This window comes from Xenopus tropicalis, chromosome 5 (genome assembly GCF_000004195.4).
Source record: "Xenopus tropicalis strain Nigerian chromosome 5, UCB_Xtro_10.0, whole genome shotgun sequence".
In the NCBI taxonomy this organism is placed as follows: domain Eukaryota; kingdom Metazoa; phylum Chordata; class Amphibia; order Anura; family Pipidae; genus Xenopus; species Xenopus tropicalis.
The window spans coordinates 43,441,116-43,466,063 of record NC_030681.2 but is presented as its reverse complement, the minus strand read 5'-3'; the positions used below and the strand labels follow the sequence as shown (position 1 = coordinate 43,466,063).

General features: G+C 38.5%; 1 protein-coding gene across 1 annotated transcript in view; it reads right to left on the bottom strand.

The window, feature by feature from the left end:
• The window catches only part of oprm1 (opioid receptor, mu 1), a 58,373-nt gene extending 36,073 nt beyond the window's left edge, over positions 1-22,300 (bottom strand). The window contains exon 1 of the mRNA XM_002933863.3: positions 21,525-22,300. Coding sequence (XP_002933909.1) covers positions 21,525-21,811 — 287 coding nt within the window. The 5' untranslated portion in view covers positions 21,812-22,300. The remainder of the gene's footprint in view (positions 1-21,524) is intronic.
• Positions 22,301-24,948: the final 2,648 nt, after the last annotated feature.

Genomic DNA, 24,948 nt, shown 5'->3' with positions numbered 1-24,948 from the left:
CACATTTTCTAGAACAGGCAGCCATCTCTAAAATGGTATTCTCCCTTCCTTTCCCTCCTTGCTTCATACTGCACATGTGTTTCATTCCCTCCCCCCATCCCCTCTGCCAGATCCGCTTCTGATTGGCTGGTGGGCATGTGTAGCTCAGAACAGGAGACAGGATCAAGTTACACACATGCTCAGAGAATAGGAAGGCTGCCGCTGGCACCTACAGGAAGGGGAGAGAGATTTCAGTGATATCACTGTAGGCTTCACACTGCTGTAGGCTGCCAGCACCATATCTCAGAGAAGAAAGCAGGGATCTGGGAATTTAGATATGCAGTAAGTACTTAAAAAGAATGCCTTTAGACTTACTTTTAATTTATATTAACCTTTCCTTGTCCTTTAAAAGGGGCCTGTCACCCTAAGAAATAATTCCTAAGCCATAGGGGGGCAGGCAATATATGACTGACAGCTGGGATTTTTAAATGCCTTTATAATGGGTTTGGATGTGTTAATATAAAAATGAATTTGGGTTTCATGGTTAATTTGAAAAGGACTTTTATTATACAGCTTTTTATGTCTGGGATTTGGATAAATCAACATATTGTGGATTTGGTTCATTCTAGTAACAATCACTTTATCTCATTATAAAGAACAAGTCTCAAACTCAAGGTGGTGGATAATACACCTTAATGTATTCTTCTTCTTCCAAGATACTGGAATACTTAAAAATTTCTTAGTTGTTTACATGGTCTTCTCACTGAGAGAACAAGTCTTTTTCATATAGTGGTTCTTTTATGATACTAAACCTAACTGCATAGATGGCTGGGCATTTAAAGTCAGTGTATCAATGTAATCAGTCTTGTCACCATGTTCAGACTGCATTGTGAATCCTGACATCCCAAACATAAAAAGCAGGGTCTATGATGAATAGGGATGATATAGATTGTTCTGCAAACTGCAAAGCATAAGCAGTTCAAGTAAGCTCAAAGCTTGCCGGCATCAGCAAAGCACTAAACACTGTATTCTGTGTCCATAGTGTTATGTTAAAAGCATCAATACATTTCTGACAAGATTGTTTCATTTCTACTTCTTAGGGTTCCCCTGTGCATTCACAGCTGAAAAATGAAGCGGCTTCAATTCATTAATATATAAGAAAAATGTTGAATTTTTATAAGCAAAGTACTGTACCTTCTGTGGTAAATTTTGTTTGCACACTAGACACATACCTGTATACGAATAAACAACATAACAGTTTATGTTACATGTGGGCAAGTGTTGTGTCTAGTGTGCAAACTTATCCAGAAACCTGTTATCCAGAAAGCTTCGAATTACAGAAAGCCCATCTCCCATAGACTCCATTTTAATCAAATAATTCAGAATTTTAAAACTGATTTTCTTTTTCTCTGTAATAATAAAACAGTACCTTGTACTTGATAAAATAATCCTTATTGGATGCAAAATAAACCTATTGGGTTTAATAAATGTTTTATTGATTTTTTAGTAGACTTAAGGTATAGAGATCCAAATTATGAAAAGACCCCTTATCTGGAATACCCTTGGTCCCGAGCATTCTGGATAATGGGTCCCATACCTGTATTATAGTATATTGTGGCATCCAAAGGGACATGCAAAGGGAGCCCTGAGGTCTCATTACATATATGTGGCAAAGTGGCAAAGTGGCAAAGTCTAAAGCACAGCAATTTGCGCTTCTAAACTAGTAACAAAGAACTGCACCTTACTTGGAAACTTAGAGAGGGCATGTTGTTGTGGTTCAAATGCAAGTTAAGTGTTATCACACTTGCACTTGGTGCATTAGAAAGAAAGATAGATTATGCATATTTCTTCTAGAAATATACAGTACATATCAAGAATTGAATGCCTATGTTATGTTATTGTTGCATGCATTATGTCTTTGTTATTTCGAACACAACAAAGTAAATATTTGTTTGTGGTCTATTCCTCTCTATTGTGCGCTCATTCTTAAGTTAAGCTAGGCTAGCAATCATATTTTCAATTGACCAGTCACAAAGCAAGTAGAAATTTTCCTGATTTAGCCACCTGTTGGGCAGGCCAAATGGATCTGTCCCAAATGTTCAATATTCAAATTTTTGTATCTTGTATGTTTTTAGACTGAATAAAATTGTTTTTGCAACACTTGAAATTTACAGTGTGCTGCTGGTAATCCTTTTTGCCTACCCAGTAGGACTTTCTAACTTTTTTGATCAATTTATCAATGTGTCCATTTCATATATCAGTCAGGGAGGCAGCCATTATGGCTCAGTCAAGAGGAAATGGGCAGCCAAAATCCACTGTAAACAGGATAAAACATAACAGTGTTGCTCTAGCTAAATTTTGCAGAATTTTCCAGCACATAATAAAGGATGAAAGCATGATGGATCCACAAAAAATACTCCTAAAAGCAACATTACACAACATTACGTCAGTCGCCTTGTTATTATCTAACATATTAGGATTACAGTGTAATTTTTGCTCACCAATATTACACTGTAATCAATCTCCAGAAAGGCAGATATAATTGTGATTTGGAAATTATCTTATTTTGTTGCATCTAGTGGTCCCTGGAAGATTAAGAATTTTATTAAGCAGTGTTGCGCTTAGGAAAAGAAATACTACTGTACACCTCCCACCATTCTTCAACTTTTGCTCATATGATAAAACAGTGGAAAGTTTGTGTCTGTCCTACTTTGGGCAGCATTGTCAATTTTAGGACCTGTTAGTGTTCTTATAAAAAATGGATGTTTTTCATGCCTTTGTAGAGACCTGACGATGGAAGATTACTAAATAATCTTTTCCTGTATCATATGCTAAGATACTTCATACAGGAACTAATGGCAGAAAATTCTGTTCCATTACAGTAAGTAAAATTCTTCAATAATGAGCACTCATTCCAGTTTGTGAATGTTACTGCATAAAACATTTAGGGCAGCTGGGCTTTGGGAAAAAGTCCTTTTATACAAACGATCAGGAAAAGTAACTTCACTAGTTATTATTTAGATGCCTGGGGTAGAATGGATCTACAGGCAGATTGCTTTCATATGACTTCTATTCAGCTTCATGTTTTAGAGAATCCTTAGAGAGAGAGACACACACACATGAGCCTGAAGTAATTGCATTCACAGATCATTTTTTTTTCTTTTACAGTAATTATTGCTGTTGATATGTTGCATTTCATTTTGCTTCTATAAGCTGTTTATCATTAGAGTTGTCAGATCAGTGAAAAAACAAAAAAATAAAAACCTGTCCACACTTCTCTTGAAATGTATGAAATATTCCTCACTGACTGTGTAAATTGCAGCAGAAATCTGCACCAGTCTCTTTTCTTTAAAGACATATCAGAAATCCATAATGTTGAACTGTCAGCTCTCCCAGCCCAATACTTGCATAATCCTTATGTAGCATGACGAATTAGCAGTTTCTACCAATGCACCTTTCTCTATGCAAACATATTATGCGATAACATGACGTGAGCAACGTCGGATCTTGACCCGCCATTCTCCCAGCCCTTCCAGCCCGGAACCCCCTACCCAACAAAACTCACCTCCTAATCCACTTACTTACCCCTGAGGTTCCAGGCATGCCATCCCCAAACAATTAACAAACTCCCTTCCTAACCCAACCATTGTTTTCCCCCAACTGAATCACCCCGCCAACACCACTTGTTGCCTCCACCTCTATAGGGAGGGAGGGTGGGCGTTTTCCTATGCTGCCTAAAATGGATGAGGAGCGGGAACGTTTTCCAGCTATTTATACCCCAATACAAAATAACCAATCAGATAAAAAACTGGGAGTGGCTATGTCTGTCCTACTGCTACGTCATGCCCCTGCTTCCCTACGTTTCCCTACGGGTCATTGGGCTACTTGCCTTGCTTGTATCATGCATTCTGCATTACTGTATGGTATTTATACATAAGCATACCAACCAGATGCTTAGAAACCAGTGCAGTCTGAAGCACAAATCTATGTTGAAGTGTGGTCAATGCAGTTCTAGGTCACATGGCCCTAATACAGATTTCTAATAGTGCTCATAATTCAGCTATAAATGAATTTGGCAACACTCTTCATGCTTCATAAATCCACCTTTATTTCATAAATTGGCACATATGTCAGCTCAGTCACAACAACAGGGAAAAGCCTCATGGACTGCTCCATTCGGCCCTTGGGTCTCTCTGTGGCAAGGTTCTTCCTTTGTCAAATTCATTACAATTTCCAAGTGGATTAAGTTTGAGATGCTTGAGCTCTTGTTAAAGGATTTCATGTTATGATACAATATACGAAAGACTATATATCACTTATATAATCCTGGCAAGATCTAGCTTTGATTAGATTGGCTGTACAGATGGAGCTTAAGTTATTGCTCTGTAATCCTCACTCCCACACAATTGTCACTCAGGATTAATAGACACGTAGGCCATGCATACATGAGCAGTATTGTCATTGCTAGAGTGGAAATAATATTACCCCTTAAAAATGATGGTGCCATTTGTCTTGTGTTATCACTTCCACTGACGTGAGAGTATGTGTAAGAGTTGGTAAAAATATCTATTTATATTAGAGTGACCAGATAACTTGGACATTCATGGACACGTCCAAGGGCTGAAATGATTGCAGTTTAATTACAATTAATATGTATTTATTAGACTTGTACCTGAATTTTTAAGTGATCTGGTCACCCTAATTATATTAGTTGAAGATATATTGGTCAAAATTTTAGTACTAATGTATGGGTGTTTTCCTGATGTCTCTAATTCAATCAGGGCACCTCTTAAAGTGGGTATAAAGTATTCTATATTTGTGTTATTATTAATACATAACCAATGTTACACTATATGACTTTTAGAACTTAGTTTTTTAACACTGCTTTCCATTGAAAAAGCTAATTTTGTGTTTCCCAATGAATTGCTTACAAATATATAAATTCAACCAAATTTCCATTTTGGAATAAACAACGTTAATAACAGAAAAGATATTTGGTCAGACTCCATTACTGCAGGCTACTACAGAAACTGAACTTGTTGGCTTGTAATAAAATAATGTTATTCATTTGCATTGCATCGATATATGCAATTTTAGATACACTGGAGTTTTAAGAAGAAGCAAGGTTCACTAATAAAATGAAAATGTTTTTTGGAGTTTGTGCTGCATAAGGATTGTAGATAGTCATGTTCATGCCTCTAAAGCCAATTCATGCAAGTAAATGTGCTGGCAAGCATGAAAGTGGCAACACATGTTCATTTCTCTCTAAGGCTAATTTCACATATACCAAAAGCTTTCGTAATACAGTATAATATATTTAGTGCTAGCATATGTACACTGTATATGTAATATTTGCGCAACACATTAAGGTTATTTTAATCAACCAAGCTGGGCAGGCGCCCTGGGCGACCCAGCCGGCCACCTAGCCCCCACTACTGCTTCCCCACCCCCCGCGCATGCACGAACGCGCATCATTGAGGGGGGAGCGCTGCGTCTAAAGCGTGCATTCGCTATGCACAGGGGGGAGCACCATAAAATTAGCAGTGGGGGTAAGAGATTCCGGACAATGGGTGGGCAACAGAGATACCTGCCTAGTGCCCCCTCACGATTGGGCCCTAGGCAGGTGCCTCTTCTGCCTACCCCTAGTTCCGGCCCTGTCATGAGCCAATAAACCTGCCTATTCAATCAGAGGAAACCTACTCATACAAAATGATTGTGGATAATAATGTTCCTAGGTTGGAATTGAGCTCAGAACCCTGGCTCTGAAAGGCAGCAAAGCTAACCATGGAGTCACCATAACTAGATGCTTCACAGAGTATTCTTAGATTCATTTATGGCTGGGGTAAATCCAAACCCCAGATGAATGTGTGCACCTCTTTTAGTAAACATCCCTGACTTAACTTACCTTTTTCTACTTCCCATATAATCGACTAAGCAGTACCTTTTCCCTTGACATGTGCAGCATTAAGATTCACAGTATCCCGTCCCTCCTTTACCCCCCAAAACTCAATAACCAGACCACCCTTGGGGAAAAAAGGCAGCAGATGTTTATTAACATGTTAAGATGGGCAGTATTTGTATTGTGCTTGTGCCTGGAATATGTATTTTCTTTTAAAGCTACACTATGGTGGAAGACCAATTGCTTGGTAGTTCCTGGGCCATGTATAAAAAATAACTTTGGACTTTAAGAAGTTTTTTTGGGGTTAGGCTCCTAACTGAGTGCCCTGGATCAGTAACCCCTGCACTGCTTGGAACCAATGGTGCTAAGGGGGAGGTTGGACTTGGGTCTTGGAACCACTTAAATGTTATTTGTACAGATGTTATGTAGTGGAAACATGTAGTGGAACACACTAATAAAGACTAATTTGCAGCAAAGCCCTGCCTTGTCAGGTGTCCTCCAATATCCTATATGATGTCTACATGTAATTAGTGCTACAACAGGAGCACAGGAGTGATAGCCTGCCTGAATGAGGTAGCTGAACTGGAGTTCTGGATTTGGAAAGATTTTGTTTTTTTTACATGACCGTGTCTATTTTGACGTGACCGCAACTTTTTTTGAGGCACAATGAATTTTTCTGAGGCACATTTTCGCTGCAGTTTTGCGAAACAATTTGCTAATGGCAAAATGTGGAAATTTGTTGCAAATCCATGCCTGGCGAAAAAATTTGCTCATCACTAAATAGCAGTAACAATGCCACAAATCCTCCAAGGCAGTCCTGGTCCTGCCTGCTATTCAAACCCCCATTCCAGTTTATTCACCTCCCTTCAGGACTCCAGGCCTACCCAGTTAACCCCTTACCTTACCAACTATCCACCTCCTGCCAACTGGACACAGGACACCTCTGCCATCTGTAGGGAGGGAGGGATGATTCTGTGCTCCTACACCTTGGAAGGAACTGATAAGTCCAACTTCCAGGCTAACCCTTTGGTCCCTAACCCAGGAAACTTGTAGACAATCTTGGAAACTTATTGTCCAGCCCCTAGGATCCTGCTGTTTAATTGCCTTGGCCTTTTCGATGCTTACCCCATGTGCAGTAAAGTAGAGACAATAATGTATTCTCACTAACATGCTACAAAAGAAATTACCATTAGCGTTCAGCTAATCCTCTTCCTTGCTTCTCTGCATAATTGAAGGGAGAATGCTCCTGTACCTGGCTGTCCTGTTAAAATAATTGTTCAGCTTCATTATCATTTCTTCCAATCCTATTTAATTTTCAGGCAATTACAGAGAATAACCTCTACTATAATTTGCAGGAAAATAAGATAATTTAACTTGATTACATTTATTCTGTCAATTAACGTGTGTGTTAATCAGATATACCCATAGTAATCATTAGTCCAAGCTGGGAACTAATATTGTTAATCTACAACAATTCTGTAACTGTAATTGTTCTAGGCACCGTGTTGTCAAACTGTTACATTTCTGTAGCTGTGATTATATATTTATATGTGTGTGTGTGTCTCTTCTATTACTTGTATTACAGATCCCATTTCATTTTGTTAAGATGGTAAGATTATTATGATTGACATGTACATTGACAGCACTGCAGATACCAGTGATTTAGAAAGAGAAATCCCCAATCATTAGTATTCTCTGCCTTTCTGCTTTCAGTAAAGACCAGCCATGAAAGATAATACTGAAACATTTTACACCTAAAGCTAATGCTGCTCATTAGACTAAGGGGAAGAGGTTGTCATACTGAATAGGAATGATAAGAGCAAATTATAGTGTGACATAAGGGCTTTTGATGTTCCATCATGATTAGGTTCCCTGATGAGAATACAGCTACAGCGGGTAATTTCATGAGCATCCAGTGCAACATCTAAAGCAAATAAAGCCATTGGGCTCACCAGTAATAATAAGAATCAATAGGGATAAGTTGAAAGAAGCATATTTCTGCAAATATAATTTGACAGCTGAGCTAAAATATTGCAGGGAAATCTGTATACAGCCACTGCATTCTCAGTAATATATGCTATAATGCTGTGTAATGTTGTGCCATAAACAGAATTCCTATCCATAGAGCTAACCATTTAATTTTGATAACGGAAGCCTGTATAAAGTAAAGGGTAGCTGGTGTGGAAAGTGAGCAAGGATTCCATGTTTCACATCTCAGTGCTTTGGTCAATTCTGTGATTTATTCCAAGACCATCACTATATTACAATAATAAATATATATTGCCCGCCTGCTATTTCTAAAAAAGTTAGTAAGGAAATACAAATGATTGGGACAATTATGACTTTTTGGGCCAGAGTTTTTTCTCATTGATTCGCATCTGCTCTATGGCACAATATGAATTAGGAAATAAGCTTTTTTCATCAAACTGAATCTGGCCCTAAGTGTATTAACAATTATTCAATGCACATTTTGGTAAACCACAAAAATATATAATGACTCATTTGCTGAGGGAGAAAAAGTGTGGTTACATCACAAAAAGAGCTTTTTGCTTATGTTTATTTTGCTAATGATGTTGATTCCTTTCCCCCTGTGTTATTTCTAGGAACACAAAAAAGTGCTAATTAACAAAGGAAAATATCACTCTAAGATGGATGAAAAACAATGGTATTATACAGAAGAGTGCGATGTTATTATTGTTAAATTTGAGGAAAACACTCATATTTTAAATAGGTAAGAGATATGGCGTAGAAAATATATCTGCTGTAAGGCATAGAATGGATCAGGATCTCCAAAATGTCCTTTGAAACAGGAGAGTTGATCTTTGCTATGGGTAATGGGAGATCTACATATAGCTCTAAGGATGAGGGTAAACATCAATAGGTGAGGGTAAACATCACTAGTATGTGCAGAAGAACATTGTGATCTTAGGGGCTGCACTAAGCATATAAAGGAGCATGCAGTGACCAGCTTGTAATCCATTTAAAGGCTTAGAAACTGAGAATGATGTGACTAATGCATGACAATGGAAGGACAGAACACCGCATGGATCTAGGGATTGTCATGAAATACAAGTCTGACAATGTTGCAAACAATCTCCTTAATAGCATGACACTATAGACTGTTAGTATTAAAAAAGTTTAGTGGTACAAGAAAAGTGTTGTATGGATAGTAATAATAGGTTCCAATGAACAACGACTCAGAGTGTGATCCAGCTATGTCAATGGGCACCGTACAGACCGCAGAAGCACTAATAGCAATATAGCCAATGTCGTTGCTATAGAAACTGTAAACTAAATATAGACTGGATAGTAAAGTGCATTAGTACATAATCTAGCGTAACCATAATGGATATATATATAAATATATGGTGGTAACAGACTCAAGCATTTATTGAAAATTGTTGAATGAAAGTAATTGTATCTTTTAAAAATATTAATGTTCCAGTACTTCAGTTCTGTAATTCCCATGATCCATATGTATCATCAAAGATGTCTGTATATTCATTTCCATTCACAATTATGCAATCTGTCTTGCTAACAATTTCCTGCCAAGGCAGACTGATGTTTGTATCTTACCATTGTTACTAGGATATTGCACCCAACAACAGCAAAGGTAGGTGACAACAGACCATGACCTACAGATGGAGCAAACTTAATCAAGGCATTCGGGCCTGATGGTTCACCATGTTACTTTATTTAATGAATTAATCAGCTTCTCATTGAAATGAATGCTGTAATATGTTGTGTGGCTGTGTACAACTGTGAGTTGTGTTATGTCAAAACAAGGTTTGTTCTGTCTATATTAGCACTGCTAGCCACATTCAAACACCAGATTTGGTGCAAAAATCCCCAAGCATTCTCTCTGTGGCAGATTTAAGCATACCCACAATGCTTGCATTCTTCCAGTCTTTACCCTTCCATGCATATCTCTCCTGGCATTTTTATGACCGTTTGTTACCAGTGCTTACTTTAAGGAACAAGGGTACACATTGGGCACAAGGTGGTTTAAGCCTGTTAATGTTTTAAAGATTTGATTGAGTAAAACTGGTTATAGTTAGTGATGAGCAATATATTTAACCAGGTACGGCAAATTTCCACATTTTGCCATCAACAAATAATTTCATGAAACCACAGCAAATTTTTGCCACAAAGAAACACATGACAGAACAACCACAGACCCCACTGTATTTTACACCAAGAAAAGTAACCATGAAAAATGTCCCTTTATTTAATGGGTTTTGCAACTGTTTGCTGTTTTACAAATTTTTCAACAAATATTCACTCATTACTAGATCTAGTTGCTCACATTTAATAGTAGGGGCTAAACATTTATAATAGAGGTTGTGTAAGTTGCTGGGGACGTGATGTCAACCTGCAACTGGACATCCTTCCTCCTGTTATGGGTAAATAATAACCATAAATATCATATTGCTCCTGTTCGCAGTAAGTCATTGATCTAGATTTTGGTTTTCTGTATACTGTAGAGGAGCAGGTTCCTTGGCATCAAGAAAACATGTCTAAGCATGACTTGAGTTTAATAGTGGCAACAAGTACAGGTACTATTTCTGGCAATAACCTATGAGTCCAGGGTACACGAGGAGTATGAACTGACCCTATTGTAAAAGTCATGCCCGTGCTACAATCAAAATGTCGCTGCTTGAGGCAAGGAGCTAATTTGCCTTAGCACATACACCTATTGGCAGTAACAGTGTACAGCCCCCATATAATAAATATTAACATGCTCTAAAACTGCTCGGAATAAGAACTGCCAGCAAGCTGCTTAAAACCACTTTGGTGAAACCTTGAATTATTTGCATGTATTAATAATTCATCTCAAATTCTCTGCAGCAGCATGTGAATACTAATATCAAAGAATCTGACATTTATATGAAACTTAAAAATATGTCAAAATCTAGTACTTATTATAAATGTCAAAATACTTAAATATAAAGTCTTTGTAATTGATATGACGCTTCGGGGTATTGCTTCTCAATGACATTCTCTATTCTAATGTTATTCCACAATCTTTGTTTTCGTTTTGCTTTAATTTCCTTAATCTTTTCTCCTTTTGATTATTTCCTTTTATTTTTCCCCTTTTCATCCTTTCTTTATCCCCTTGCTCTTTGTCTTTTGTTATCAGATTATTGCTACAGAGCTGTCAAACATTACTAGCCCTTGTTTGGCTTTGCGATTCTTGTCCCTCTTGCTTTCCATTTCCTTCCCTCTTGCTTTCCATTTCTGTCTGCTCTTCTCATCCCATTCCTTTCTCTGCACTCCACATATTTTGTTTTCTGCTTTTCCCTTTTTAATGTAAAATGAGGTTCCGTTGTGCAACTGAACTGGGACCCAAATACTGCAGGGTGGCCCACAAGCACAAATAATTTGCTCTTTTACACTAGAACTTTTCTGGTTAAAGGGGATGTCGCAAAATTAGTCCGGGCTTAAGGGGAATGGGTGGATAAGAGTGCCTGGATTTAATAATTTAGTGGTAATTGGAAAGGGGCCTGTCGTTATTCCACTGGCTCTCCATTTGCCACAGTTCACGTTCTTGCCTCTCCTATTCTTTCATATATATATATATCGATTTGGAGATCCAATAAAGAATTTTCTTATAGCCTACTTGCCATGAGTGCCTACTATGGAGCGAATATATTTATATATATATATATATATAGAAAATAATAATCATCCGTGGCCAGCACACCCTTCAATGCTTTATCAAAAATTTATTGAAAATATATTGTTTAAAACCGACGTTTGGTCCTCATTAGGACGTTTCTCAACCGAAACGTCGGTTTTAAACAATATATTTTCAATAAATTTTTGATAAAGCATTGAAGGGTGTGCTGGCCACGGATGATTATTATTTTCTGTATATACATAATTTTGGCTATGCACTCCGCAGAATATTGAGCCTTGGAGTGCGGACACCATTTGGATTGATATATATATATATATATATATATATATACAGTATATTGCTTTTACCCATTTACTTTAATCCCACAATCTGCAAAGCAAATTGAAACAGTGCTTGAAATACCTAATAGACAACACTCCACCTACCCCTTATGCCACATAACTTTCTTTTATATATTTAATTCAGATGATTTTATTTTTGCTTATTTGCAGTATTTATTATGAATTTGTGCTTATAATAAAACAGGAAGCCTTATGAAGTGTGGAGGCTTTACTTAAATGCACACGATGTTGCTGTTTCCACTCCATAAATTGTGCATCATTGCTAACACAGCATATCTATGAAATTCATATTTGGAAGCAATTAATGTTAGCATATGTGTACAGCAGAAATGTAGTTTTTTTTATTTTCATTTTATTCACCTGGCTAGCTGAATTGAACAACACACAGGGCCAGCTTGTCAACCATGGAGATGGTGAAGGTCTTCTGTGTTTGTCCATTTTACTATGTCCTTGTTCCTATCCAAGACTATTTATAGCACTTATTACCTAGAAATCTGTGAAATATCTTTGTAGAAATGTGTTGTTTGCTGAATCTATTTTTAACTCTACCAATATTACATAGAAATTTCATTATATCTACATTTTACTCATTACTCATAACTTTCATTCATGGATGGTTTCCCTTGGAGCTCTGAAAGCTCTTCCACCACTATTTTTTCCTTAGGCTCCAAAACTGTGGATCTGCTCTCAGGAGCCCAGGCCCAAAGTTCAATTAGGTTCATTTAGGCACATTAGGTTCAATTAGGCACATAATTGCTGTTCTCAATACTAAAGCAACAATAAGAAGGTAACTATTCCACCACTGTTTCTAATATATCTATAGTGTTATGTATTAAACGATGGTCCATTAATATTATCATAATTTTGTAACATTCTAATGAAGTTGGTTGATCAAATACTAAAACTGGGGATTCAAATCTAAAAAGTAAAAATAACCTCTATTCTTCTTTCTCTATGCCTTATACTTTGTGACATGTCTGTAACTACAATAAGAACTAGGGATCCAGCGATTCCCAGATTTGGTTTGGAATTTGGCGAAATCCAAGTAGGATTCAGTCAAATCAAATTACCTTCACAAAAATGAGGCCAAACCTTTAACAATACCTGACTTTAGACCACATGACTATGGGAAGTACCATTTTTTCTGCACATTTTGCATTTGGATTCAGTTCACCCAATTCCAAAAAAGTGGCTTTGGTCCATATTATGCACTAACTGAACACAAATTTCTCCTCCATTTGTATGAGTTTGCCTTTGCTTGACATTACTTGACTTTTACAAATAAATGGTGCTTCCTATAATCTAAATTCCCTTCATAGCTAAATAAATATATTAATATATTAAACTCCTTTTAATTTTAAAAAGACCATGAACACAATAATATGGATCATCTGGTACAAAGATGGCTGTATCTTTGCAAAGAGTCTCAAAACAACCATACAAACAAGGAAACATGACAAGGACACAATTTTTCATCTGAGACAAATAAAAATAAATAAAAACAAATATTTATGTGCACATGTAAGCTCACATATTGCTTTACAATGAAACAGTCAAGTTTTATTCAAAACATACCAGCCTTTCTGAGCATGGGATTTTTTTGTTTTATTTCCCCATATTATTGTTAATATTAACACATTCTGTATGTATAACTCTTCAGCAAATTTTGACTTCTGGGTCCCTACATTGTTCACTTTCTTGGCAATCTTTCAAATGTTGCATTACTTCCTATTTAATGCATATAACTAAGTGCACTTATATTGTCTGTTTTATTTTAAAATTATAAATAAACTAATGCCTTTTTGCTTCATGATTGTTTAGCAATGTAATCAGTAAATGCCTCATTCTCTACTTTCATATTTGTGGATGCGCCTTCGTTTCTCATGCTGCTGGCACAATTCCAGTATCTTCCTATGCAATGGTAATAGGTTGCTGGGCAATATACAAGCAGGAAGCATTTAGTGGCCAGCTTCTTCCTCCAAACATGTGACTGATTTCAACAGGTTACTAGACCTTAGCAAACTTTGTACTTTTTTTTATTTTACCCCTAAAGTTCCTCTGATGTGCACATTCTAGTTTCGTGGAACACGGCAACATGTCCGAATGCTTGGAGAGTAGAGTGCCTTCCTGTGTAAGAACCATGCAAGAAAGCTGTATAGGTTGTTTGTGTTCCCATCAGAAACTGGTATGTGTAGCTCCAATGCTTGTGAAAGTCTAGGGAGTGGCAAAATCCCTCTGGGCGCTGCTATAGTTGCACAGATTACAAAGACTGGTGATAAAGTTTGGCAGAGAATGCACAAAGGAAGGCCAATGAAAGGAAGTAAGACAACACAACCCCTCTTCAGAATGACTACTTAAAAAAGAAGGTAAAAGTGTATAGAAGTGTATGACTAGAAACAAAATATATTTGCAATAAACTTAAAGAGACAGTGTATACCTAAAAACATCTTTGATAAAATGAGCACATTGCATAAGTGCATTCTTAGCTTACTCTTTTAATTAAAAAAATCATATAGTCCTAATTTTTTGCTATTCTTAATCACTAATCTAACAGTTGGTATTTTTCAACGATCATCTTCATCCCTTTCCTTTACAAACAGGGCAATTTGTTCAGAGTTCCTTTTCTACCTTTAAAAAACAAACTCCTCCCATCTCTATCAAAGCAGCCTTTGAGCAGCTCATCATCAGAGGTTATTCGTTTTATCAGCCTTTTCTGTGCTCTGTGGGACCAGGAAGTGACAGGAAGTGCTAAAGTGAAACATTTATTTTCTTGTTTATTGTGAGAAATAAAACAAATATATCTTTTTTTCATTAAAAAGATTGGAAAAAAGAACTTCAGCACAAAATAAAAGGGTTTAGTACGAACGAAAAAGGCTACCTTCACCTATTAGGAATAGCTGCTAGTGGTAGCCATCTAAAACCTTAAACCTGTAGTTTATCTGTTTCATGTGATAGGATAATCTCCGTGTCTTCACTTTATCTCCCCCAAACGGCTTGACATTTCAGAAAATGTTACTTGTTATATAAAAAACCAGGGCTGTACCAATGCGATAGAGAGCAAGAATGGCCAGTGCCACCATTCATTAATTCTGTAGGCTGCAGGATAGCCATTCTAATACATTCCATTAGCTTTGGCCCCTACTTCCACTCTCATCTTCATCTGGGAAAAAATCCAACAAGAAGCATTTTCCTGTCACTAACATAAAACAACAATAGGAATGACTCTTCCAAAAATATCATACCTGAGGGGACCCCTTTACATTTTGATGTGCTTCCAGCCCTTTTTTAAAATAATAAATAATACTCTCTTTCTCTTTAAATTAGTAAATTGCTTTACTGGCAAGAAATCAGTAAAATGTGTTAATTTGTTTTGATTATTTGTTTTACTTGATTGGCATTTGCTAAGGGCTCTGGCACACGGGGAGATTAGTCGGCCGCGACAAAACTCCCTGTTCGCGGGCGACTAATCTCCCCGAGTTGTCATGACCCACCATCCCACCGGCGAACATGTAAGTCGCCGGCGGGATGGCACACGCGGCGGCGCGATTTCCCGAAATCGGCGAAAAAGACTCGCGATTCTTACATTCTCGCCGATGGGATGGCAGGGGAAGGCAACTCGGGGAGATTAGTCGCCCGCGAACAGGGAGTTTTGTCGCGGCCGACTAATCTCCCCGTGTGCCAGAGCCCTAAAGGGAAGCTTTTTTACTCATCTACTAATCTTGGTATGCATTAGATCTTGGATCCTTGAGGGACTGTGACCTAAAGGTGAACCACAACATTTGGGAGACTTGTTCTGTTGTGACTGCATACTAAGGACTGTTGTACTCCTGCAGAGCACAGGCATAAGACCACAGCACCCCCCAAATCAAAATGCCACACTCTCCATTTTGGATGTAGATAGCCGTATCCTGATAGAGATCCAAAGAAAAATATCTCTGGGATATCAAATCTGTCACACGAGTAAGAAAAAGTCTTTAAGTTTATAGTATTAAAGGGGACCTGTCACCCTAAGAAATAACTCCAAATTATTTAATTGAGCAAAATAAAGTTTAATTACTCTTTATAAATAATAAAAATCTTGTTTCCTTCCGTCTTGGAATTACTCAAAGCAAGCAGGCAGGCACCATTTTGTGGAGGCAAGCTTTGTATCATACCAAAATCTTGTTTATGTGCCAGAATAGGGGATCAAATGTCCATATCATGAACTGGCTACAAAATTAGATGATGAGGAGGGAGGGGAAAAGTGAGATGTACAGTGACATGTAGGTAGTGCTGAACGGAAAGCTAAAGGTATTGTCTGCCCCGCCTCTGTGCCTAAGGCATAGAGGCGGGGCAGGCAATATGTGATTGACAGCTCGGATTTTTAAATGCCTTTATAATGGGTTTGAATGTGTTAATATAAAAATGAATTTGGGTTTCATGTTTAATTTGAAAAGGACTTTTATTATACAGATTTTTATGCCTGGATGACAGGCCCTCTTTAACACAACAGTGTTATATTTCTCCTCTTCTTTTTTGTGCTTCTTTCACATTTCTTAACAAGTAATGTAATGGCTTATATACTAGCTGTAAAAATATCATAAAGCCTTTAGGAAAATCAATATAATGACAAGAAAACTTGATAAAGAAGGTGAAGTTACAGAAGAAACTACTCAACCATTCCAACAATGGTATTGTCAAAACTACAGCAGATATTGTACCGTTACTTCATTTCAGGGGTATCTATTTTTCTGCTTATACATAGAGAAGCTACAAAACATTAACAGATAAAGTAGATGACAGAGTCTGTAAAATAAAGAGCTGTTGTTTATAATCAAAAAATCTCATTAAGTTTCTGGGAGGTAATTTTGTGTTTACCACTCATTTATACTGACTGCTGTTTTTTACTTCAGTAATTAATCATAACTCATGTTCAGGCACTCACAAATTGTGTGCCTGTAGGCCTTTAAAACTAAGCAACATATGTGTGATTGGCATAAAGCACCACTTTAGAGCTAAGGATCTAGAGCGAGATAAAAAAAATAGAAAGCTGACAGTAAATGTGGAATAAAGGAAGTGTGCTAATTCTTGTCTGTTGGAAAGAAAAAGAGGGAAAAAGGCAAAGTGAGATATATTCTGGAAAATATTTTGCTTTCCAGAGATGTAAGGGTAAAATGTTACTTCCCCTGCTCTAGAAGCACACTTGGCAGTACTGTGGGGTTGCCTAGTCTTTGTCAATGATGGCAGGAAGAACATATTGGTGTTGAACTATTAAAGACTTAAAGGAGAAGGAAAGTCATTTTGGCATTTTACTGCCAATAGATTTGCCGCATTAGTGCCACCTCGAACACTATATTTATTCTGCAGGAAGCTTTACTATACCTGAGTAAAGAGCCCTAAAAGCTCCCTCCATTTGTTCAAGATTGCAGCTGCCATTTTAGCTTGGTCTTCATAGCTTCCTGCTTGCAGCTTAGCCATTGGTAGCTCAGATTACACATTCCTAAGGGAGGGGGGGTGAGTTGTATTAATTCTTATGGGAGGGGGAGAAACAGGAGATAGGAGAGAGGAGCAGACTCTGGCCCCAGGAATGAAGGATTTTTCTGAGAGAGGAAGTTAGATACCCTATGAACATGTTTACAAAAAAGCAGAAATCCTGTGTTTCCTTTGATAGAGGATTCCTTTGATAGAGGATAGAGTGCAGCTTTTCTGTAAGTGGTTATTGCTATTTTTACATAGACCTTTCTAATAAAGCATACTTAGTTTTTACCTTTTCTTCTCCTTTAATTTGTATTTTTTCAAACCAAATTAGTTGTATAATATTCTCTATGTTAAGTAATGTGTTCAGGTTGCTTCGTATAGACATTTATAAAAAGAAAGAAAGAGATACCGTAACTCTGGAAATAGAAGAAATAGGAACAGAAGAAACTAATTTGCTGAAAACAAGGTATAAGAGATATGGGATGAAGCACAAGGTATTTCTGGGAATGGTACATTAGTCTAGGTAAAGTAGATAGGGCTGATACAAATAGAAGCTACGAGTATCTACAAGATTAAGGAGCTCAGTATCAGTATCTCACTAGCTGCATCTCTTTGTAATAGCACATTAGTTTGCTGCTCGGTTTTTCTACCAGGTGGAAAAGACAAAAGCAAGAGCAGGACAGAGAGCATGTGTGGTAGAGATGCATAGAGGGAAAATAATGAAAATACATAAATGTAAAGACTTGAGGGAAGAAGAGGAAACTATGGAATATAAACAAGAAAAGAAAGTGGTGCAACTGAGGGAAAGAACACTAGGACTGGTACCAAAAAAGAAGTAAATGATTGGGGTGCTAATACAGGGGAAGAAAGCAATACACAAGGTAAATATATAGAAACAGGGGCACAGGAAAGAATGTGTTGGGAAAAACCAGGGTAAAATAGAAAAATGAAGTAAAAGAAGGTGCAGTGAAAAGGGGTATTAAGAAGGGAGAAAAAGGAGTATGAAAGGGGATAGGAAGAAGGGGGAATTTCCCTGTGAAAGAGGAAAACAGTACACATGGCTATAAACACATATGGAAGAGAGGGACTAAAGAAAATGAGGTGGGATCTGTAATTAGAGAGAGGAGCTTGGAAAAGAGACAAGGTAAATAGGGAAAGAATATGAAGGGTAGACTAAAGAGACTTATTAAGACAGGTAAAATATAGAATTCTCTCCAAAAGAGCACCAAAAACATTTCATAAACAGATTACTTGGAGTAAATACACATTATACTAACATTGAAAAAAATGAGAGATAACTGTCAAAAGGAGAGTGTATAATAATAATAATAATATTCATTAACAAGTTGGTCTTTCTCTGTTTAACAGAACAAACACACTTCATTGAGTCTAAGCCAATTTAAGCTTCATTTGTGATTTTTAAAGTCCCATTTAACTTAAAGCCAAAGGGTTTGGAGATGTTCACTTCCTCCATATGTTTTGATAAATCAAATGCGTACATGATTACACTGCTCAGGTGAAAATATCAAAGAGAATGGTGTGAAAAAAAGTAATAGTTTCCTGTCCTTTTTATGGCTGACTTAGTGCTGGATCAATATAAAGTCATATATTTTGTCACTTGTCAGTAGCTACTTCATTAGAGTACAGCAGGCACACCGTTACACACAGACCCCCAACCAGCAGAGCAGGGAATATTCTGGGCATTGACTGATCTATATGCAATAGAAATAAATGTTACTGTACTGTTTCATATTATACTATGCCAAATATAACTACAGAGATAATGTACTAATTACTCCAGTCTCCAGGCAGCTTTTCAAGAGCAAGAAACTATAATAAAGTGGTTGCTGCAGCCTCACATAAATGGATGACTGGCTCTGAAACATAACTGGGCTGCATAAAACTGTCTTTGCTGTTTTATGATCTTGCTGTTTTTGCTGTACCTATATATAAATCATATACATATAACTATATCAACATGTCAAGGATGCTGTGTAATACAGAACCAATTACTTCACGGCGAATGGACTGCAATGATGAAAAACAAAACAAAAAATAAAAAAAACTTTAAATGTTTCCAGGAAAATCATTCACTTAGAGCCCTGTTTGTAGCGCAAATGAACTGATATGAGACATCATTTACAAAAGCCAGATACAAGTGCACTAAGGAGGATGAAGTTTCTTATTCACTCAGCACTTTGCCCCTGGGGTATAACTGTGCTCTGCACTGGCAGGAACATGGCAGCCCATTTAGGGGGCAGGTAGTGAGTGGGAAGGTGGACACCTTCTTGCCTTCCTCAGGCAACCCTTTATAAATATGGTGCTGCTAAAGACAGGCAGTACTGCATTAATCCAAAAAGAGTCAGGTCTTTAGGTGACCATGACTAGGCACCCTGCTCCACTGATTGTCAATGAGCCCTTAGGTGTCCTGTTGTGGAAGAATAAAGGAAAATATACAAGGCACAGGTTTATTAGCTCCTGATAAAATTGACCATAGTGTGTGATTGCAATCAAGACTAGATTGTAAGCTCTGTAAGCATTGGGGCAGGGACTGTTAGGAATAATGTATAATCATTGTAAAAGCATTGCGGAATATGTTGTATTGACTAATAATACAGGTAAATAAAGGAAAAATGCACATAAAGTAACACAAAAATAATGTTTATTCTAAAGCCAAATAATCTTCAAGGCCTTGCACTCTGACACTCTAATGAAGCATCTAGTGCTGACTTGGCACACCAAGATATGTCGCTTGTATATAGTACATGTGCACAGAATTAGAATTAAGCAACAGCCTACTTGTATGACTGGCCCCTTGGTGCAAACCACCAACATAAAACAAAAAAATGGACAGAATGCTTTTGTTTGCTATTTTTTTCCAGTTCAATGTTATTAGCCACAATGGCTTGGTCTGGAAAACGTACTCCCTGATTCCTGTTAAGGATGTCACTATCACTTCCAATAGATGGCACTGTGTACATATTGATACTGTTTCACTGATCATTATAGGTATAGGAAAAGTTATATGTAATAAAACTACTTTAATTAACAGCAATGTCTTTATCTCTCTGTAGCAACACCTATACTATACTGTATTGATAATGGGAACAAAATGATTCTATCATCTCTAAGTTCATCTATTGCTTTATTTTAACAGAAGCTTGATAAGTGATATTTATTATCCAAAAATAATCTAAGTGCTCCTGGCATCAAGCCTTTGATGAGCGTGTGTACGATTTAGCAGGGGAAGAGGGACCTGTGGGAAGGTTGGCTCTAGGGCAGGTCCACTGGGCACAGGGAAACTTTATATTCATTTCAACATAGAGGAAGACCATGGATCTAGATGGGAAGTATTGTACTTTATGCACCTTCTCTAGTAGTAGGGAAAAGGCACCCACTGTATGATACTTGTGGAACACAGGATAGTATATACATCTGTGCAAATACATATGATCATTGCTTCTTAATGAAACAATTCACATTGCTAGTGTTTGATTTGATCACATCCCCTTTCCTCCCAAGAGTTTGCAATGAGTGGGTTTCCCAATGTACTGTGTGATACAGTGTTATAGTGAATCCACTTAAATAATACATGATCTCTAGTAAGTAGCAATTAGCGACAGTAATCCCACTGCCTGCGAGAGACATCAGACTGCGAAATGCCAGGGTGGGGTGCCAGGCATGAAGGAAGGGGCACTGGCTTAAGCCCTTACCTGACAATGACATACATGATCAGGAGTCAAGTGTTTACCTGACAACTACATACATGATCAGGAGTCAAGTGCTTACCATACAACTACATACATGATCAGGAGTCAAGTGCTTACCATACAACTACATACATGATCAGGAGTGAAGTGTTTACCTGACAACTACATACATGATCAGGAGTCAAGTGTTTACCTAACAACTACATACATGATCAGGAGTCAAGTGTTTACCTGACAACTACATACATGATCAGGAGTCAAGTGTTTACCTGACAACTACATACATGATCAGGAGTCAAGTGTTTACCTGACAACTACATACATGATCAAGAGTGAAGTGCTTACCTGACAATGACATACATGATCAGGAGTCAAGTGCTTACCATACAACTACATACATGATCAGGAGTCAAGTGCTTACCATACAACTACATACATGATCAGGAGTCAAGTGCTTACCATACAACTACATACATGATCAGGAGTGAAGTGCTTACCTGACAATGACATACATGACCAAGACGTTGCCAAAGAGTCCCATCACACAGATCATGGAGTAGAGAGCGGTGATGATGATGGCTATAATAATGGAATCGCTGTCCTCCGGGAAAGTCTCTGACTGGTTGCACAAGTATGACTGGTTGCCTTCCAGTCTGCTCCAGTTGCCCATGCCGCCAACCGGACATATCATTGGAATCTGAGAGCCATTGTCACCCAAGCCGCTAAGGGTGCTATTGAGCAGGCTGTCGGCAGATCGAAGGGAGCTGTTCGGGGTACCGTCCATTTTGAGCTTAGCGAGTGCTAGTTTGGTGCTAAGAGGCGCTAGGATGTGAGCGCTGGATGTAGAGTGGCTCCAATGAGGCTCTCCTCCTCCTCCTCCTCCCCCCGCACTGCTGCCCCTTCTGCTCTCCCCCCTCTCCTGTCAGTCACAGAGAAAGCGCTCAGCCAGCTGCAAGGGGCCAGGGAGCGGGCAAGGAGGGTGATAGCAAAGCGCTGGGAAAGCGCAAGGAATGGCTGTACCCAACAGTGCGAGAGCCGTGCGTGTCTTCTCTTCCAGGCATTAATCCTCCACTTCTAGTCCCCTCTGCATCCACCTATTATATACACCCCGCCTCTTCTCTTCTCCTCACCGCCAGCAGCCACCGCACCAGCAGCCCCATTAGCCTCCCCGCCGCCGTCAGGCGCTAATTGACTCGCACTAACACTGCCCAGCTCCGCTAATAATGAGTCGCTTGCTCATCTGACGTTGGGCTACAAAGAGTTAAACAAAGGAGTACAGACTCAGCACCAACCCATACACCCTACTAACTACCTCTATCAGCACAGTACTACCAAACCATATACACCACCTTATACACACTCACCAACCCATACACACTGCCAACCCCACTCACCAACCCATACACACTGCCAACCCCACTCACCAACCCATACACACTGCCAACCCCACTCACCAACCCATACACACTGCCAACCCCACTCACCAACCCATACACACACTACTAACCCCACTCACCAACCCATACACACTGCCAACCCCACTCACCAACCCATACACACTACCAACCCCACTCACCAACCCATACACACTGCCAACCCCACTCACCAACCCATACACACTACCAACCCCACTCACCAACCCATACACACATCCAACCCCACTCACCAACCCATACACACTACCAACCCCACTCACCAACCCATACACACTGCTAACCCCACTCACCAACCCATACACACTACCAACCCCACTCACCAACCCATACACACTGCCAACCCCACTCACCAACCCATACACACTGTTAACCCCACTCACCAACCCATACACACTACCAACCCCACTCACCAACCCATACACACTACCAACCCCACTCACCATCCCATACATACTACCAACCCCACTCACCAACCCATACACACTGCCAACCCCACTCACCAACCCATACACACACTACTAACCCCACTCACCAACCCATACACACACTACTAACCCCACTCACCAACCCATACACACACTACTAACCCCACTCACCAAACCATACACACACTACTAACCCCACTCACCAACCCATACACACACTACTAACCCCACTCACCAAACCATACACACACTACTAACCCCACTAACCAACCAATAAACACACTACTAACCCCACTCACCAACCCATACACACTTACTAGCTTACCAACACACACATACTTGCTGCCTCTACCAACACACATAATATTTTTCATTATTTGTTAATCCCTTGGAATTTAAATGACAAGACAGATGTGAGACAAAAAATGGCATGAGATGAGCTTGTTTTACTGACTCCGCTACAAACCACTGCTCTGCCATAGCCTGGTCAGGTGTGGGTGGGGGTGCCTATCTGGTTTATTGTACAGTTCATAGGGGTCAGTTATTCTGCCTTTATTTCACAACATGATTCAAATAAAAATAATATCCTTATCATTTCCCTGGCCTTTATCTGCAGCAAGAGGAAAAGCTATATGTAATCCTTTCTCACACCTTCACAAGCTTGGTGCCCAGGAATAGCTTGCTTTCTGCACTTTCTGAAATATGTTGTGATTAGGAAGACACCAACACGCTTGCTTTCTTTCTTTCTTTCTTTCTTTCACACATAGTAGATTATTAGATTTCAGGTGTATTCAGTCCTGATTGCAGGTAAACTGGAAATACTTTATAATGCACAGCCTTTGAGTTGGCTGATATCAACTTGATTCAGACCCTTCCTTGCCCAATCTTTGCACTACAGTAACCCTGCTTCCAGGAGATTTGCCCAAGGGTGCATGTGTTATAGAACTCTGTTCTCCTAGGGAAAGCATGCAACCAGTAAACAGAGGAAGCTTCAGAAGTCAAAGGTGAAAACAGAGAGTTGAAATCAAAGCAACTTTAGATTCAGTGCTCAAATTCAGGAAAAATCATACCAAGTACCTAATCAATAATATGAAATACATATATAGTTTTTTTAAAGACTATATTATTTTTAAGTGAATGTTTTTTGGGCACATATATTTTTGTAGTGTCAGTTTATTCTTACATATTACAAACAATGATATGAAATTAAAGCTTCCCTTGACGGTATATATTAATAATGTTTAGTATAACTGTTTTATATTCATCCCACCCATGTATAGTATATGCCATGTACACTGTCATCCCCTGATTAGAGATGACTCTGGAAATTGCCCGGAGGATGCCAGAATAATTTTGCTGTATTGGTGTTGCTTGACTCTAATGACTGAAGACATTTAATATTTTGCATATTTCTCTATGTGGTTACTAGTGATACATCTGATGTGTTTCCTTCTTATCCCACACGTGCTGTTGCTATAATGGTATAATGGTCATAGTGACCACCTTTTGCCCTTACGCACGTCACATCAGGAACAACAATGTCAATTTTATAGGTTATTTGGTATTCTAAATCGTCATACATTCTGTGGTTGATCCAATTTCAATTCTGATAACTTATAGAAAGAGACCTTTGCTCTTGGTTTTCCATGAAAACAGCTGGGTAAGTAGAAACCACTCTCCCCCTTGTGCTGTTCTATGAATACAAAAAGATGCATCTCAGGGTTCAGCACAGAGTGCAAGGTGCCAAAAACAGGACCCATATTTGTTCCTATTATCAACAGAATTTATTGTTAAAACACAGGGGCTCATTTATCCTCCCAGGGCAAATTTGCACCTGTAGCGTAACCCATAGCAACAAATGTGTGATTAGATTTTTTTGCAGCCAGATCCTGGAAGAACAATGAAAGAAAAAAATTGATTGGTTGTTTAAGGTTACTGCCCAGATGCAAATTCACCTCATGCTGTTAATTGAGCCCACAATGTTTTTATTCACATACATGCTCTGCAGAGGAAACCTACCAGGTTTTTTTTTTATTTTTTAAAGGGGTAATGTTATCATT